At 40.0% G+C, this 19,816-nt stretch overlaps 1 protein-coding gene across 3 annotated transcripts in view; it reads right to left on the bottom strand.

Moving 5' to 3' along the window:
• macf1b (microtubule actin crosslinking factor 1b) overlaps nucleotides 1-19,816 on the bottom strand; it is a 62,702-nt gene that overhangs the window by 35,590 nt on the left and 7,296 nt on the right. Inside the window, exons 1-5 of one of the 3 annotated variants that reach the window (XM_039651247.2) lie at nucleotides 19,536-19,647; nucleotides 2,016-2,642; nucleotides 1,777-1,833; nucleotides 1,520-1,690; nucleotides 739-905 (exon numbers count right to left, since the gene is read on the bottom strand). In XM_039651247.2, coding sequence (XP_039507181.2) covers nucleotides 739-905; nucleotides 1,520-1,690; nucleotides 1,777-1,833; nucleotides 2,016-2,579 — 959 coding nt within the window. In that variant the 5' untranslated portion in view covers nucleotides 2,580-2,642; nucleotides 19,536-19,647. Of the gene's footprint in view, nucleotides 1-738; nucleotides 906-1,519; nucleotides 1,691-1,776; nucleotides 1,834-2,015; nucleotides 2,643-8,089; nucleotides 8,787-19,535; nucleotides 19,648-19,816 lie in introns of those variants that run through there. The other 2 variants (XM_089117432.1, XM_089117433.1) reach the window with 2 other exon arrangements.

Raw genomic sequence — 19,816 nt, 5'->3', positions numbered from 1 at the left:
TGTGCAGGCTGGTGGTGGTGGTGTAATGGTGTGGGGGATGTTTTCTTGGCACACTTTAGGCTCCTTAGTGCCAATTGGACATCGTTTAAATGCCACGGCCTACCTGAGCATTGTTTCTGACCATGTCCATCCCTTTATGGCCACCATGTCCCCATCCTCTGATGGCTACTTCCAGCAGGATAATGCACCATTTCACAAAGCTCGAATCATTTCGAATTAGTTTCTTGAACATGACAATGAGTTGACTGTACTAAAATGGCCCCCACAGTCACCAGATCTCAACCCTTATAGAGCATCTTTAGGATGTGGTGTAATGGGAGCTTCATGCCCTGGATGTGCATCCCACAAATCTCCATCAACTGCAAGATGCTATCCTATCAATGGGCCAACGTTTCTAAAGAATGCTTTCCGCACCTTGTTGAATCAATGCCACGTAGAATTAAGGCAATTCTGAAGGCGAAATGGGGTCAAACACAGTATTAGTATGGTGTTCCTAATAATCCTTTAGGTGAGTGTATAATGGTAATTCAATGACTCTAATGTAATCAGAATCTCAAGCAATATATGAGCATACCTGTGTATTATCTCTGCTGCTAGGGATAATAAGGGTTTCAGATTTACTCACCCAAAGCTTCATGTTAAAGATGTTTTGGTTGGTTGTTTTATATGTCAATCAGACAGACCCATCTAACTGGGTAGTTCTGGACCAAAGTAAGCTGCAGTGTGGACCAGACTGACCTGCTGTTTGCGCCTTCAAGTAGAGCCTCCCACTTGAGTTTGAGCTGTGAGAGCTGCACTTTGGTCGTTTCACTGTCATTTCCCTGAAGCCCTTCTGCCAGGCGTGGACCCTCCTGCATCATGGTCTCTATACTGGGTCTTCGGTCATCTAGCAGGCGCTGTAAGAGCTGCAGGACAAGAAATATTTTTTTGACAAATAATATGTTTCCAAAGCCAAGGGTTTGCAAGCAGGTGGTCCCAAATTACATTAACACTAGACATTGCACACCCTTTGGCAGTTTTGGACATATACAAAGTGGCTTGCATTAATGTGTTGATCTTTGTAGAAGGCCAACAGACTATTGAAGAAATTTGCAGAATTAACTTGCTAACACAATGTTGTAGAACATTTCCGTCTCAAAATCATTATTTTGTCTTTGAAGATGCTTTGTATGAGGAAGCAAACACACATTGTGTTTACAGAAGTATTGCTAATTCTGAAAATCTACAAGTTTTATAATGCACCTTGTTCTCTCTTTGTGGCACTTAAGCCAAACACTTGTATCATGTATCAGAGGAGCATTGTGGACTTTTGGGTATGTTTCACCTCACTCACTAAGCTAACAAAGATGGCTATTTCAAAATTACGAGTTGAATGACTTGTTTTTCCCTCCCTTTCCTAAAATATACACAAAGGCAGGTAGAAGCTCGTTATAAGCATGAACTTATATCATGACAAGACTTATATGTATTTATTGCTTGCTTGTTTGTTTATATAGCAGTAATGGATTTTTGAACATACCTTCTGTTCTTGCAGTTGGGCTTTCACTACCTTGAACTCTGAGGATGGTGGTTTCTGATTGGCTGTCAACTCCTCAATATCACAGACCCAAGTCATCAGTGTTTCCAGATTTTGCTGGAATGTCAACGGATCCCTGAACTCGTCGTGAAGAGCCAAAGCACTTCTGCCATCCTTAACATAAGACCAAACAATATGCTAAAAATGTAACAAAAATCCATAAAGAAAGTACAATTTAAGAAAAGATCATTGAACTGTACCTTCCATTGATTTACACTTGATTCCTGGTCTGAGCTTGACTGACCATCACTCTGCAGCTGTGAATCACAACAATTAATTTGATTGGAAAATTAACAACTGGTGAACACAGTTGATACATTGACTCCAAAGTCAGTTAAATGAAAATGGTAAATGATGGTAAAAAAGAAAAGAAAAACTTGATGAAGAACCTTAGTTTGATTTTTTTTTTTTGATTATTGATTATTATAAATTGAATAACCTCTGCAAGTTCCTCAGCAGCTCCAGTAAGGACTCTAACAGTTCTGGTAACAATAGGGTCACCTCCTTTCCCCCCAGGAGGGTACTCTGTCACCTCCACAATCTCTGTCACAATAGTCTCTGTCACCTCTGTGACTTCGGTAACCTCTCGAGTGTTCAGAGGCTTCCAGGACCAGGGACTTCCAGAATCCCTTCTCTGCAGGCTGGCTCTTCTGTCCATGGATCCATATTGACTAAGGGGGGATCTTCTGTACTCGGGAACGTTAGACCTTCTGGGCAAAGAGCCATTCCGTGGTGTTTTAACTGGGGATGGGGTGCTTCTCCAAGCATTGTCCAGAGTGCTGGTAGTGGTGACCGTAGGGGCTGGGGAACTCCTCTGCTTGTCCGGTGTTGGAGTTTGTCGAAGAACATCTTCCACATCCTCTTTCCTTTTCTCTTCTCTAGGAGGCTCTGGGAGCGGCCATTCTGTCCGTTGCTGGTAGCACTCTTTCAAGACGCTTTCATCTGACTTAACATGTTTGGACTTTTGTCCCAAACAGCTAGGTCTGCTAATGAGGTTACCCATGATTCTTCAACCCAAAGGTTAATCGGGTCCCTTTGTCATACATACAGCCGTCGCCTAAACTACCTACAACACAAGGAAGGTCAAAGTGAGAAGATACTCTTCTTAAACAGTAAAAATACTTCTACCCCCTTCAAGGAAATGGTATTAGTTTCCAGTTTCCTACTGCAGGTTCATCCAGGTCTGTCAAAGACCACTGAGCTAAAATCTCAATTAGATTCCTTACACTCCTTTACCACTTTCACGCCAACAAACACCACCATCATTATTTATACGGCAGAAAGGGTAACACTTGACTGAGGCACTGTCCTGATTAAGAGGGGCCAGATTACTGCTGGAGAACTACAACATGAACACAGAATTGCTAGTACTAGCCATACAAATGCAAGTGACAAGCCTGTTTATGAGGGCAGTCTCCTCCAGGATACCCACGGCTCCTCCTGGCAGACACAGCCACTGTCCTCTGCCAAGACTGTCCCTGGGATGGCCCTGGGAAACTATTTAGCTCCTGATCAAATATGACAGGCATGGAAATGCTGCTTCATTTCATTGCCACAAAAGAATGAACAGTGTTTTTTTTAGTGCACGTGTTCATGGTTTACTGGGAGACCCAGACCCCAAGCGTGAGTAGCAGGACAGGGATGAACACGTAGACACAACCAGTCTACTCTGCACAGACATTTTTGCAGAGACACTATACAGTACGACACTATTTGACTAGTAGATAGTAGATATTGAAACGATAAAAGATATGATTACTATGGTCTCTTTCTCAGGAAAAAGCAAACAAACAATAAAAACTAAATGATTCAAAACTTGTTCTATGTTGTATACTTTTTTTATAATCTATATGTACCTTTTGGCCCTCTAACTACAAGTTACTTCTGGAGTGTTTTGGTCATTGCTTGAGTTGTGCTTTCGGCTCTATTATTTTGTGCAGATGAATCTGATGGCTTGAAGTGCACCACGGTGCCCATGGTAAAATCGCCTTGTCAGAATAAATGCCACTAACAGCATCTAAACTCCCCCAATAATAAAAGAAGGATATGTGGAAAATATGTCTTATGAGCTGGTAAGTAACTTAAAGAGTAACTAAACCCTAAACCAACTTTTTTTAGTTCATGATTTGTAAGAATGGATCTTTATTATTAACAGTCATTGATTCGAGTAAGTTTTTTGACATTTGTGTATAAAGTGTTTTATTTCTACAATATGTGGTGTAAAAACGTCTTAGTGCTGCCCTCTTCAGGTTGAACGGTGGCTACTGCAGTTGAATTTTCCTATTGGATGTTAGCGATTCTTCGTGACGTACGCACGTTTCAGCTCACCACGCTCTTGGCACGAGCTACGCCCTTGGCAGTAAAAACCAGCTTGTTTCGTCAAAACCACTGTAGCGAGTCAGAAGTTGGAATTGCGAGTATTGAAAACGATCAGGATAGAGTGTTTTAGCATCTATTTCGTCCCCTCTGTCTTCGCTGGGCGTAGACATATACACTAGACCTCACCTTGGCTACGGCAGTTCATTGGAACGAATGCGTCAATAGAGCCACCATCTTGAAACAGGGGAGCCCCTCCACTTTAATGCATCAGCGTCAATGTAGTAGACACAGGTCTAACGGAAATAAAATCACCATAAATCATCATGAATGCGATTTTTCTTGTTTTTTTGGTTTGTTCCAACGGTCAGACATGTATTTATCATTGATTCCAGAAAGAAAAAAAAATTATTATTATTATTTTTAAAAACATTCTTCCTAGTTCACATTTCATCCGTGAACATCATACGATGCACAAAAGTCCGCCACCATCAATGAATTCGAAGTAAAGGCAGAGATAGCAGCGTTACCTAGCTACTTCCTATGACAAGACCCCTGTTCCAAGATGGCGGCGGTTTGGACGCATGCTTAGAACCCCAAGGTGACGTCTAGTGTATATGTCTATGTTCGCTGGGGTCTGCCCACTTTTTCAGCATTTTTCAAATATTGCCAGTGGGTGGAGTCAGGCTCTGACCAGGGGTTTAGTTACCCTTACAATGCTATTGTTGATTTGTTGAAATCAATTGGTTTAAAACAACGTTACAGTTTGGCATCGCTGACATTAGACATAATGATTGCTATTAATATCAGACAATGGTGGAAACTATAACTTGACAAGGCTATTTATTGGCAAATAGACCAAAATATTAACTGGTTTACAAATTCTTTTCAGTTTTAGGTTAAAATGTTGCACTACATATAGTAGTAGTTTGACCCTCTTTCCTTTATTTACGGATTTTTTTTATGATGTACTAAATTTTATCTACAATTTTTCATTTAAAACAAATACAGAAGGCAATGACATTTTGACCTTTTAGCTGGACATTCCAGGCACAATATGCCGGACAGTTTTGTTTGTGTAGGTAATACAGAGCACTACTGAGTGCAGATAAGAGTGTATGTTAATTGGCACAGGTGATCTGGGTCAGTCCAGGTCATTGTGGTTCACTGCATGCTAATGACGGGTGCTGAGGGAACTGGCTCCAGACACCAGACAGACTCAGTGTTTCTAGATCACTGGAGCAGAAGACTTAGTATCAGCCCACACTCTAGCAGGGTGGATTAACTTGTATAATCTGTGAATTGACATTGCTAACACGTGACAGGATGCTATGGACAGAATAAAAATTGATTGAGCTTTTATTTTCCTTTACTTCTTCCCCTACCTTGACCATAGGGTGTGAGTAACTAGGTTTATGTTCATTTGGATGGGGTACGGATTTAATTTGAGACAATCTGTATTTTTTGTTAGAATGCACAGTTATGTTTTGTCTTGTTAAATACCAATAAAAATATTGGGAGTAAAAACTGATTGAGCGAAACATTCAAAATATTACTATAAACTGACAAAAAACTCGGATAAACTACTGTAATTAGTAATTGAATGTTCACTGTTAGCCAATCAGTAACCACTATTTTGTCATACCTCCAAGACGACTATTAATAACCGCTATATACAGGTTCTTAATTAACATGAATAATGCTCAATGTACAATTAATTCGGTAACCCTTTAGTTTAGGGTCCAATTCTCACTATTAACCAGTTGCTTATTAGCATGCATATTAACAGGATGTTGGCTGTTTATTAGTACTTATAAGGCACATACTAATGATTTATTCTGCATGATATTCTACATACCTTAATCCCACCAAATATCTAAATTTAACAGCTACCTTATTAACTATTAATAAGCAGTAAGTTTATTGAGGCAAAGGTCATAGTTAATAGTTAGTTAATTGTGACAATTAGACCCTTATCTAAAATGTGACCATTAATTCTAATGTGAAGACCCACTAGTAATGACTCAAGCGTAACATCCTTCTAAAGGAAATATGAATTATTTGGAACAGTTCTTCTAAAGTGAAAGCATAACTGCCTAATAAATGAAGTCATTGCACACATTAAAATGTTTTTGTAAGGTTTTAGGTAACACTTGAGTCATTGCTAAAGGGTTACAATGATCTTCAGTTTAGAATACTGATCCAATAATTAGTAGCTCCTTCAGAAGGATTTAGTAACACTTAAAGGGATAGTTCACTTTGAGATTAATTTTTTATATGTTTTAGCTAGAGCAGACAGAAGCGCCCGCGCCCTCAGAGTACTTGGACGTGACTGTGATTACAAGAGGTAAAAATTATATAAATACTGTTATTTTTCTCACACAAACCGCTCGTTTCGTGTCTTAGGCCATCAACGTGTACTTACATTTACGAGTCATTAAATCATGTTTAATTTGGACTTCTCTGTGCATGCTCTTTGAGGTGGTGACCATAGACCGCCATTATATGACTGACAGACAAGAACGGTTTGACCTAAAAATATCAAAATTGAAAATACTGCGGAAACAAAGACACCTACATCTTGGATGCCCTTGAGGTAAGCTAAAACATACCAAAAAAATAATTTTAAAGTGAAATATCCCTTTAACTCGTTACCATCCAAAACCTTAAAAAAAACCTGAAAAGCTCACAATGTCTTCAGTTATTGCTAAAGTTTTATCATGTTTTACACTTTTGAATACTGATCCAAATAAAATTTGGTAATAGTGAGGTGTTACTAGTAAGTTATCATGATCTTCACATTAAAATAATTGTATATCATGCAGTATCCCTTTAATTCTGAATATGTATTGTAGTTCTCCGTTCTCTGGAAGGTATACAAAAAATCTTCACAGTGAACTACCTGATTCAACTGAGCACTATTAATTACTTATTCGTTAATCAGAGATTCCTATTTAGTTATGATAATGTTTAAATTGCAATACTCATATTGTTCCTGTGTGGTTATTAATTAATAACTGAACAGTATTCTAAAGTGTTACCCATTTCTCTTCATTCATGAGCACATAAAGCAATAAAATCTATATGCGGTATGATCAATATCACCATTGACAAATGCTCTTCTTCAAATTAACTTTAATTAAATTAACTCATTCCATCCATCTCATGCCTATAGCCTTGGTGGTTTACACAAGGCGGATGGGAGGGAAAGTAGAAATAGTCTCTGTAGTGAATGAAAGTAATTTTCTAAAGCTTGTGATAAATGATACCGATTGATTCTCCTTTGCAATGTTTATCAAGGCTTATCTGAACCAACCTTCCACTTAACCTAACTCTGATGTAGTCTGATTTCAGACCACCCCGAGTAGCCTCTTGATATTGATTTATGAGGTCTGTGACTGGCCTCCCAGTGAGCTAGATTAACCCCTGTGATGGACAGCTTTGTGCATCAACAATCCATAAAGCAACATTAATTAAGTCTCAGCTCGAACTGAAAGATTCTTCTGTCATATTCTAACTAATGATATGCTAAATAGATAAAAGGGGCAGAAATACTCCACTTTACCTATTAAACCAATGGGTGTGGGTGCCCTTTCCTAATCTGACCTCAATATGGCAGACAGACGGTGTATACTGGTGTCCTTCTGCTGGTGGATTAACTTGTATCCAAAGCAGTGAGAGTGTTGGCTCTCTTTAAGTGTTTGCTAATAATCATAAATTAGCGCTCTCTTTGTCTAGGTGAGTTTGTGCGGTAATCATTGTAGTGCTTGATGATAATTCATTAATGAAAAGTCAATGCATAAATGCAAAATATGTATAAACTGTTTTTAGTCCAATTGATGAGTTGCATTTTATTTTACAGTTTGTACACTTACAGTGTCCTTGCCTAAGAAAGTACTTAATATAAATAATAATATATATAAACTACATGGGTTAAGGTTTGGTTCAGGGGTATGTTTATTATTAGTATTATGCAGTTATTGTAATTAATACGTACATAGTATGTACATGGAGAACAGGAATTTAAAATAAAATGCTACCAATTTATTATATACTTTAGCCAACAGCCAAAGTTTATAATACAAAAGGGATGAATAACAAATTATATATTTATGACTTTAGTAGAGGGTTTTGAAAATTGCCAAAGAATATACTGTATCATATGAATGTACTAATTAAAAAAGAAGAAATACTTACAGTACAGAACTAATTACATCCAAATCCTTGCAAGCTGTTTCTATCCATACCACGTTTGTGCCAAAATCCCCTTCAGCGCATAGCATCACTGTCTCCCCGCATCCAAAAGCAGCTGGCGGTTTCAGTGAGAAAGTTTGAATGAGCCCACCATGAGCTGAAAGCGGTGGCGGTTGTGGCGGTTGGGGTCTCGGTGGTGCATACTTACCCCTGTTCATAGAGTAGGACAAACGGCTAACCGAACAATTCCACAAGTTCCTCCGTCATTATTCAAAGAGGGGAACAAAAAACCTGTCTTCGCTCAGCATCCTTTGAGAGGCCTTCCTTTCCAGTGGGAGCGACGTATAAACATGCGAAACCTTCACATTCACTTGCTCAAACAGGACCTCACTTACTCACAAATCCCGGTTTAAACACACACACACACACACACTTTATGCAAGATGACCCATGCTTTTCCGTCGCCCACAGCCACAAGCAAACAATGTCCCTCTTTCCCTCCGGCTGCCCCCTCCCGTCAGCGGTATTCTCTCTCTCTTGCCTTTGTTGTGCACACTCCGATAGAGGAATTCCTTGGTGAAGCAAAGGATGGAACCTTCAGCGGTTAGAAAAGTTGCTTAATTCCTGAGTTTCCAGGTCCAGAATACTATATATCCCCCCTCTGGTGATTTTGGTAGAGTTAAGGCAGGTCCGTAAGTCGGCAGCCTGTTGTGTGAACTCTTGTGCCAGACATTTAGAAAGAGGAGCAGTCCCTTCACCTCCCTCTTTCCCTCCCTGCACTAGCCCCTCCCCCAGCTCCTCTTTTGGCTCACAAACTCAGCTTCTAATGAAAACGAGGTGGATAAAAAAGCTTTCTAAAGACCCCCAGGCTGCTCCCGAACATTCACATGTTAAGTGACAGCTGCCTCCAGCCCCTCGCTCTCGTTCTTCCCTCCCTCTCCGCAGCAAGTGCAGGGCAAACCGAGGCGGGCTACAAAAGGAGCCAACCATCCCGCACACAAAACCCCCATGACTATTCAAAGCCCTCGCCACAGCTACAAAGACGACTAATTACTGTAAGACATCTCTGATTACTTTTCAAGTCACTTTCAGTCCTGAAATTGCCAAACAAACAGAGACGCAGAGAAAGCAATAGAGTAGAGGACTCGTCAGAGTTTCATGGGAGTTACGTGATGCTGAATCTCCACTTTCTGCTCCATTGCTGCTTGAGAATAGAAGCTCCTATCACCACTATGTCTAGGTGTCAAATCTCAAATAATCCTTCTGATTGGTTCCCATGGGGAAAGAGAGGGAGAGTGAGGACAGGTGTGTATAGCAGGTGCAATGAGGCCAGGGGAGGGGAAAGGACTCAGGTGTATAACAAACACACAGTTCTCTCATTCTTTTGCCACACAAAAAGACTACCCAACACCTGCGCTGAAACTTGGCCTTATCCTTCATCTCACACAAAAAAGACTCAATTGCTCAATAGAACAGGAAACTAACATATGGGAGAGAAAATTGAAGTCCTTGTGAGACCACTGTTAATTTACATACTGTGCCCTCGAAACATTTTTGGACACTTAAACCACACTTCAAAATGCATGATGTCATTGCAATAGATACAAAAGGCTAAATCCAGTAGCATTTTTATCAAATAGAATATAACAAGCCCAGCTTTCATGCAATTTTTTTAGAAACACACTCACATGCATGTTTTGTGGGGACTTTCCGTAGACATATTGATTTTTATACTGTCCAGACTTTATATTATATCCCTGTACACTAACCTTACCCATAAACCTACCCATCACAAAAAAAAAAAAAAAACTTTCTGCATTTTTACATTTTCCAAAAACGTCAGTTAGTGATTTATAAGTTGTTTTCCATATGGGGACAAAAAATGTCCCCACAAGAAAAGGATTTTGGATATTGCCATCTTTGAGGGGACATTTTTCCCCATAATGTAGGACTTACCAGGCCAGGACCAGTAAAATATCCTCACTAGTTTTAATATATAAGTGAGGACATTTGGCCCACATAATTATAGACAAACCTACAAAAACACAAACACAAACTTACAATGCGTTTCTACACCATTGATAATACTATGGGTAATGCTAGAAAGTGAAAGGACTTGGATTGCTAATCTAATAATTATAGCTAGGTATTGTAGGACCGCGAGCAGAGTTCCTCCTGTAGGGCCCGTTTCCACATTTTTACATTTACATTTATTCATTTAGCTGACACTTTTATCCAAAGCGACTTACAATTGCTATATATGTCAGAGGTCGCACACCTCTGGAGCAACTAGGGGTTAAGTGTCTTGCTCAGGGACACATTGGTGTCTCACAGTGGATTCGAACCTGGGTCTCTTACACCAAAGGCATGTGTCTTATCCACTGCTCCATCACCACCCCACACCTGGTATTAAGATGCATTTTGGTCGATTGGATCACATGGTAGACGACTCAGACACATACCCATTTACACCTGGTGTTTTAATCCGTCTCTTTTGTCCACTTTCAACCACTTCTGTTCAAATTTCTTCAATGGGAGGGACTATGGCCGGGTAAATGTATGGACTTTTCAGATCTTTCGATCAAAAGGACAACATAAGCTCATGCAATTTACATATGAACACGACCAAAGAAAACAGAAAAACATGTTTTTATTTCTGCTTTGACAGTTGTAAGATCACGCCGAATGTGTTAGAAAATGTTCATCTTCAAACCAAACTTGGGTCTTCAGGCGTCAAAGTTTAATTCCCTGGCTAGCGCTCTTCCCATAATGTCTACGTTTTAGGTCAGTAGGCACAGAGTAGGGGGGATTTTTGCTCCTCTGAAAGTGGTCGAAATGGGAAGTGGTCCCATTTACACCTGTAATTAGCGTCCTCCACTTAAGATCCTATCAACCAATCTCAATACCAGGTGAAAACAGGACCTAGGTGTAACTGGGTTATTCTCTTGCTCCATTTGTTTAAATGATCACAAAATACAGTGTAAGAATGTGGGTCTTTGAGGATGCTTGACCTTGAGCACAAAGAGCTGGGGCGATGGTATGGTGAGGGTCATCAGAGTGGACCCCACCCACGTAGCAGGAGAACCACTCCCACCAGACTGAAGCGGGAGACAGTGTCCACAGAACAGGAAAGTGGAATGGGGAAGAGTGGGAAATAAAGATGAAAGCTCTCGGAGGAGCAGCAGAGTGCACACATCCATTTTATGATGATGAATGAGTCCCTCAAATTCAGAGGGGACCTGCAAAAGAGGGGATGACACGGCCACTACACTAACCACGGCACTTAAATTATTAACCCCAGCCCATCCCCCTATTGAGACAGCCAGGAAAATAAAGCAGACAAAAGGAGGAGATGAGGAAAAAAGAGGAGCAACAATGCCTGTCACCCTGACTGTCCTGGGAAAGGGAATTCAGTGGCGTGATCCCATGAGGTCAAGATGTTTAACCTGACCAGGCTCTTAAACAGAGACAGGGCATCAATGTCTGTCCTGAGTTATGGTCCTTGAACAGACCATTCTGAAATTCTTTGTGTGATGTGTGTGTGTATTCACATGGCAAGAATTTCAATTCTAGAACCGCTTTGGGTAGCAAATTGTTGGGTAGCAATGTGCAATCGTGTCCTGAAGTCTTTTTCATCAAAACAATCATTATCTTATACACTCTAAAAAATGCTGGGTGGTTTTAACCTAATTTTGGGTCAAATACGGACAAACCCAGCCGTTGGGTTACATTTTTAAATTAAATGTTTGATGTTTGAGTTTGTCCATATTTGACCCAAAATTAAGAGTGTATTCTATGCGTAACATTACACATGCATGACATCACAATATGTATCATTATAATAATGTACAAAATTTTTTTTTTAAATAATTGCCGTTCTTTTGAACTTTCTATTCATCATCAAAGAATCCTGGAAAATCATGGTTTGCACAAAAATTTCAATATCTCAACATTGCTAATAATGAGAAATATTTTTTTGAGCAGCAAATCAGCATATTAGAATGATTTCATATTAGAAGGATCATGCAACCCTGAAGTACTCCAGTAATGATGCTGAAAATTCAAATGAACTATGTTACAAAATAAAGTAAGAATAAAGTAAGCATGAAGGTTCACCCCAACCCCGCCCCTAAACCTACCCATCACTGGGGCATATGCATATCGCACGAAAACATGCAAATGCGATTATACAAATTCATACGAATTAGCCACCATTTCACCAAACCTTTAAATAGTTACAAATTGCCATGGGATTGTGTTGATACATCCATCCATAAATGTATTATTGATCTATGTGAACAGATAATTCCAAAGTAGTAATTCTGAGAAAGAACCGAAGAGAGAGTGACGTAAGCGTCGTGTCAACACTTGGCACTGCTGCCATTATATACCCAATCTGAGACACCTGATCCAGCCTCCCTGATCACTCAAAGGGAAAATCGAATTGTTCTCTCATTGACCATATCGTTTACCCAGTGTGTGAATCATATGATAACGTTGGTCAGGGAGTTGACTCTATTTCAGTTATTCACATCCCATGGCAATGTCAGTCTTACAATCTACAAACGAATGTATTCTGCAGTTCACATGCTATGATGTATATAATAGCCTATTGTGCACAATGGACTGTAAAGACTATAAAATATCTGATATGAGTAATAATTCACTTCAGATCTATTGTCTGCCTGGCAGACTGCTGCACATGTGAAAAGAATGAGACTTGTATGTTCAGAGAGTAGCAGATGAATCAGCGTAATGCCAAATGGGTTGCAGATGTGCCCAAATTTGATCACAGGTCCCCTGTGTGTAAATACCCAGAGAGCCTTAAAGTGGATTAATCCAACAGACATGTTCTCCTCCCCCACCGTTCCTGCTTTCAAATCAAATAACACACAATGGCTCCTCCAGTATATAATTAGCACCTCAGCGGACATATCACACCCTGTTTTTGAGGCCATCGGTGAGCCTGATGATTGGAAGAAAAACAGAAAGATCTCTTTTGGGCAGCAAAATCAAAGTGTAATTCCACAAACACAGTGATGTGCCACCAGAACGTTCACTTCCACTTCCATGCTGGGATATTGAAAAGTAAACCATCACAAGGGATTAAAATCAAGGGGTGACAAAAGAAGGTGACAGAAAGAATGTTTGACATGTATTTAAAAGTGAGTAATGCTACCCTTTTGAAAAGGTAGTAAGCCTCAAGCTACAAACAAAGTGGCCACTGTCACGAAGCGGTTGTAGTATAAAACGCGTGAAGAAAGTCACAGGAATAGTCTTTAATTCCAGCTCACTTACAGGAATGCCCAGGGAAAGTGAATCACAACCATATTACCATCAATTGACAAAGGACTAGACAGGAACTCAGGATAACAATAGACAGGAACTAATGAGACAATTAGCAAGACAACAGGTGAATGGAATGACTAATCAAACAAACTGCAAACTAGGTGAAACAGGCAATTAAGGAAGACAGAACCAAAACACAAAGAAAAACAGCAAAACACAATGGTATAGAAGCTCCCCCTCCCAGAAGGCGTGTCCTCACACCGTAAAGAGCCCATCTAAGAAGGGAGGGTGAGGGCTCTGGAGGAGAAACCAGAGCTGGCAGAGGATAAGGAGCCAGGGACGATGGTAGGGGTCAACACCAGGATGGTGAAGATGGTGGGAGGAGCCAGGGTGTAGACAGGAGCAGAAGGAGTCCGGTGTAAATCCAGAGTCCAGCCAGGACGTCGAGGGAGGAGCATGGTGTAGAACTCCTTGTCGAGGCCATTGGGACTACGGATGGAGATAGAGCCGATGGAGAAGGAGCCCAGAGCACAGACAGAGAGCCGATGGATTTGGAGGCCATGACAGAACCGTAGCGACAACCCCCTGAGCCATGAGAACCAGGATACCAGAGGGTTATGGTGGAGCCAGAGGGACTAAAAGCTGAGGTGGAGCCGGACAGACTAAAGGCTGAGGTGGAGCCGGAGGGACTAAAGGCTGAGGTGGAGCCGGAGGAACTAAAGGCTGATGTGGAGCCGGAGGGACTAAAGGCTGAGGCGGAGCCAGAGGGACTAAAGGCTGAGGCGGAGCCGGAGGGACTAGAGGCTGAGGCGGAGCCAGAGGGACTAAAGGCTGAGGTGGAGCCGGAGGGACTAAAAGCTGAGGTGGAGCCGGAGGGACTAAAGGCTGAGGTGGAGCCGGAGGGACTAAAGGCTGAGGTGGAGCCGGAGGGACTAAAAGCTGAGGTGGAGCCGGAGGGACTAAAGGCTGAGGTGGAGCCGGAGGGACTAAAGGCTGAGGTGAAGCCGGAGGGACTAAAGGCTGAGGTGGAGCCGGAGGGACTAAAGGCTGAGGTGGAGCTGGAGGGACTAAAGGCTGAGGTGGAGCCAGAGGGACTAAAGGCTGAGGTGGAGCCGGAGGGACTAAAGGCTGAGGTGGAGCCGGAGGAACTAAAGGCTGAGGTGGAGCCAAAAGAAAAAAGAAGAAAAACATTTCCGTTTTTTGGACCACGTTGTCGTGTAAACCAGTTTTGAGAGGACAAAATTGTAAAATTTCTTCAAATAACAGCATACTATAAATGTCAACACCAAACAATTGTACTTTGCATTAAAAGTACACAATTTCCATAAAGGAATTGTTCACCTGAAAAAAAAGAAAGAAAGAAAAAGGAAATTCTGTTTTTATATACCCTCATGTCCTTCGAAACCTATTTGACTTTCTCTCTTCTGTGGAAAACAAAAGAAGAAAATTTCAAATGAGGGCCAGTTAAAGATGACTGAATTTTAAATTTTAGATTAACTATCCCTTTAAGACATTGATTATTCAGATACACATATTTCACGCTGATGATATGCACTAATGTGAATAATATAATAATTTCATAATGAACAGATAAATTGCATTTTCTGTCAGAACTTCACATTCAATGGATTTATTTGTCAATATTAGTTCTGTCATGACAACTCTCTGAGTGTTGGTAATGGATATGACAATGTTGATATGTTTGGTCTTGGTGGAATAGATCTGCTACACTGCTACTTCTGCTACTTCAAGTGTGGGATTTGCTACTGCCAATACAGCCAATACTGCAAGTGAGACATGCTGTTGCTGCACAATATAGCATACATACATGAATTACCTGTAGCGGATCTATACAGGTGGAGCTGGGGAAGGTGGATGGTTTCTGAAAACGTGCTGAAACTGCTACAGCAAAAGCTGACCAAAAGTATTTGAAGGTTGAGCAGCGAGCTCATTGGCTACTGATGCAGCAAGAACCAATCAGCTGTGCCCTATAGAGAGTAATATGATTCCAAGAAGATTGAGTGAAAGGAGCGTCAGCCTGTGGCATAGAGTTTCACAACAGAACTTTGTATTTAACTACATTAATACGTTAAAATAATAGATTGTTCATTGTTTGATGATGTGAATTAATGTATTTACTAGCGTTAACTAATGGGACCTTATTATAAAGTGTTCCAAATTTTCTTTCAACAGTGAATGAATGTTAACATCGTTTGTGAACTTGTCCTAAGTAGTTTATGTAGTCAGTTTACAACAATAGTCTCATTCAAACAGTCAAATTGTAAATCAACATAAAAAAAAAAGTAAAAAAGTGCTCTGCCTTCAGAAGTTCTAGATGAGCCAGTGTTTCTCAGAGGAGGAGGGGAACTGATGTTAGCGCTGTCATTAAGGGTACAGCCGAGAAAAAGGAGACCACGCTGTGCCGTAACCCTTCACCCTGCTCCATCACGGCTCTGTTTGCAGGTTATGTGTGTGAGGCTCATTTGACATGCAGAGTTAGCCACAGGCTCAGGATAAAGAGAGACACAGACACACAAAGACTTAGCAGGCGTTAGCGTTAGCAGGAAGCAATGAATGAGGCCCTGGGCAAGAATCAAACCAAAGGGGATGCATTTTTTGTAGTGATGCATCTTTTTTTCTTTATAACGGAAACTCAATTTAGCTGAAAACTTAAATCGAAAATAAAGTTTTTGTAATTTAATTTAAGTGACTGGGTACCTGAACTCGCTATGCTCTTCGGCCTGTCGTGTACTCAGGTGATAAACTTCAGCAAACAAGCTGCCACTCGAATTTTTAACTAAACAAATTTTGCATATTGCTATTCCTGCATCATTTTTGATGCTGACATGTTTACCTTAATATGTAGTCAAATGCGTCATTGGAGAAGTGTGAATTAAACAAACTGTGCCAATGAATGATTTTGGCCCTTTATAAATATATTTGGTTTCAGAAATTTTGGTGCATCACTATTTTATTATTTTTTTAAATTTAATTTAATTCTATTTTATTTATTTGCTTGCAATACCTTGATTAATAATTGTGAAATTGCCATGGAATTATGTGTTGTTTTATAGAAATGTAACAATCAAAGAAAGAAGATTCAGTAACACTTTATTTTGATTTTATTATTATTTTGCAATTACGTTAACTTAGTATAATGACCAGATCCCGAACTTAACAGTCTAATAATACTCTAATGAGAGTTATTTGAGAATGTTTAAGGTGGACTATCAAAATAAAGTGTAAGTTGTGTAACCAACAACATTTCTAGATTTCAGAATTGTGTTAAGACAAGTGTCATTATTCAACCCGGTCTCATCCCAAGACGTCATATAACTGACGTTTTGGGATGTCTTTTGACCATACGTCAATATTCGCCTTTTTAGGGCCCCCTTAAACGTCGGTAGATGAGGTTATGGGATCCTAACTCTACCCCAGACCTAAACTTAACCCTAAACCTAACCCGTCACCTAACTGACGTTAAAGGTAAAGCGTCAGTTGCATGACGGCCCGGGATCGCCATCTACCGACGTTTAAGGGGGCCCTAAAAAGGCGGATATTGACGTATGGTCAAAAGACGTCCCAAGACGTCAGTTATATGACTTTTTGGGATGAGACTGTGTTACATTATTACTATTATTCATACTCGTACCGACAGCTAAAACGTAAAGTTACTACTAAAGTTAGGCAGCATTTGTAATCCAGACACGAATGATTCCTTAAATTATGCGTCTTAAGGAGAGACGCACCATTTTCACCTGCAAAGTACTGTAGGTAAAAATCCCATCAACACACTTGCAATAATCCCATAATTTACATTGAAGGAGGAACCTGAGCCATAAAGATCAAAGCAACTGAATAACATCATGCTAAAACCCAATCAGAACACCTTAGCAACTGCATAGCAACACCCTGGCAACCAGCATCAAGGTTTGAAGGGGCAAGAAGAAAATAGTTAAAAAGTAAGTTCCTCTGTAGACGTTGAGCATAAAAATAGACCACGGGAATGGCAGTGGACGGCTCAATTACTGTTGAGACAGTGAAGATAAAACAGAGAGACGAGTGTAACAACTTTTCTATTGTGGAAAGATAAGAGAACTCCCACTGTAAGATCCTGTGTTTTTCTCCGGTTCGTCACTGTCTCATCTGAGTGTAATGTGCTTTCAGAGTGCTCTCTCATGTGTGCACGGGGCCCCAACACAAACCTGCGCCCCACTCTCCTCAACCAGCCTTAACACAAAAGAGCTCTCCTCTGAGGAGCTGCACCTCTCTCTCTCACTCGCTCGCTCTGTCTCTCTCTCCTCGCCCGCAGGGATCTGCGATTTATGACTATAGCTCAAGCATATTCTTTGAGCATATTTGATAGGGATTCTTACCCGGGCACCATGGGGACAGCATCAGATTACCGCCTTTGATCAGCTTTTTTCTCATCACAGAGATTTTTCATCAAAAAAGGGCCCCTGCCCACTCAATTACCACTGAACAAAGAGGCCTGCCATATCCCGGATATCCTCAGGAACAACGTTCATAATTTTTTTTTTTTTTTTTTGAAGGTGGTCATGTTACAGAATACAGTATATGGACTCTCAGAAAAAAAGGTACAAAAGCTGTCACTGGGGCTGTACCTTTTCAAAAGGTACACTTTTGTCCATTTTAGGTGCTAATATGTACATTTGAGGTGCTAATATGTACATTTATGTGAAAATATGTACCTTTTAGGTGCCAATATGTACATTTTAAGTGTTAATATGTACATTTTAGGTGCTAATATGTCCATTTCATGAGCTAATATGTCCATTTTAGGTGTTAAAATTTACATTTAGGTGGTAATATGTCAATTTTAGGTGTTAATATGTACATTTTAGGTGCTAATATGTCCATCTCATGTGCTAATATGTCAATTTTAGGTGGTAATATGTCAATTTTAGGTGTTAATATGTACATTTTAGGTGCTAATATGTCCATTTCATGAGCTAATATGTACATTTCAGGTGCTAATATGTACCACTAAGGTACCAATATGTAGCCTTTGGACACAAAAGTGTACCTTTTGAAAAGGTACAGCCCCAGTGACAGCTTTTGTACCTTTTTTTTCTGAGAGTGTGGAAGCTTGTTTCTGGAATAATATACATTTTTTAAGTTAATTGCGATTTTTTTATCTCACAATTCTGACTTTGTGTGAGTTCATATCTTGCAATTTGGATTTTTTTTTTTTTTTTTTGCAATTGTGAGGTTATAACTCGCAATTCTGACTGTGAGATATAAACTAGCAATTGTGACAAAAAAGTAGAGAAATGATGGGGAAAAAATTGTATTCAGTGGCAGAAACAAGCTTCCGTATGTGATAAGAAAAAAGGTTCAAATAAAAATCATTGGTTCTTATATAGGTCCACATTCTTACACCTTTTTTGGTATATGTTTAGTGTTAGTTGTAAGGATTTGTAGTTTTAAATCTAAAAACATAGGTAGCATGGCATAAATGTCTCTCCACTTCACTCAACTTTACTGTCCAACCCCGTACAGTATGACGTCATGAGAAATGAGATGCTATACTTGACAAGACAAAAGGGTGAAAACCCTGGGTGGAGACGATTCAAACTGGTCTCAATAGTAGCACAAAAGAAACTTGAGATTATTCAATATTCAAATAAAAATCTGCACAATAACGAGGAAAAGAAGAGAATGAAATAATGCTCATGAAATGTGGGTTAATGGTGGACATAAACACACATTATTAGAATATCATGATTAAAAACAAAAGTCAGAAATGTTATTTTTGGTTTTGCACAAGTGAACGAGTAACAGTGATCACGTGACTCAAGCACAAGATTTTATATTTGAACATAAATCTCGTTGGTTCATCAGGTTTATTTGATCATCAGGTTTATTATCAGGAATGCAACACGTTCACTTGAATGTTTCATGTTTTCTATTAAATTAGAAAATAATTCAAAATAGAAGCAATTTCAGAAGTGTTCTCACGCTCTAAAAAATGCTGGGTTGTTTTAACCCAATTTTGGGACAAATATGGACAAACCCAGCCATTGGGTTACATTTTTAAATTACATTTTTAATCCAATGTTTGAGTTTGTGGGTTAAAACAACCCATCAATTTTTAGAGCACGGATGTTCTTGACCCCAGTGTGTGTGAGAAACTTACAGCAGGATCCGATGGAGGCAGTCTCATCTCCATGGCCTTGAGCCAGTGTCGCAAGGCCCTGATCTGCCCTCTGAACTCACTCTGCCACTGACTCCACTCCTCTGAACCCATCCTATGAGAGAAAACACCAAACACATTTACACTTCACTCATACAGTTGGTCGATGAATGTTCAGAGTGAGCAGAGTTTAAATATAAGCGTTTCACATGTGTTGGTCACTACATCATTCCCAGACTTCCATTTGTGGTACTTCAGAGTATCCGTTATTCTTAAATGTAAAT

This window comes from Pimephales promelas, chromosome 12, assembly GCF_988280905.1.
Source record: "Pimephales promelas chromosome 12, fPimPro1.hap1.1, whole genome shotgun sequence".
Taxonomy (NCBI): domain Eukaryota; kingdom Metazoa; phylum Chordata; class Actinopteri; order Cypriniformes; family Leuciscidae; genus Pimephales; species Pimephales promelas.
This window is presented reverse-complemented; position numbering and strand designations above follow the sequence as displayed.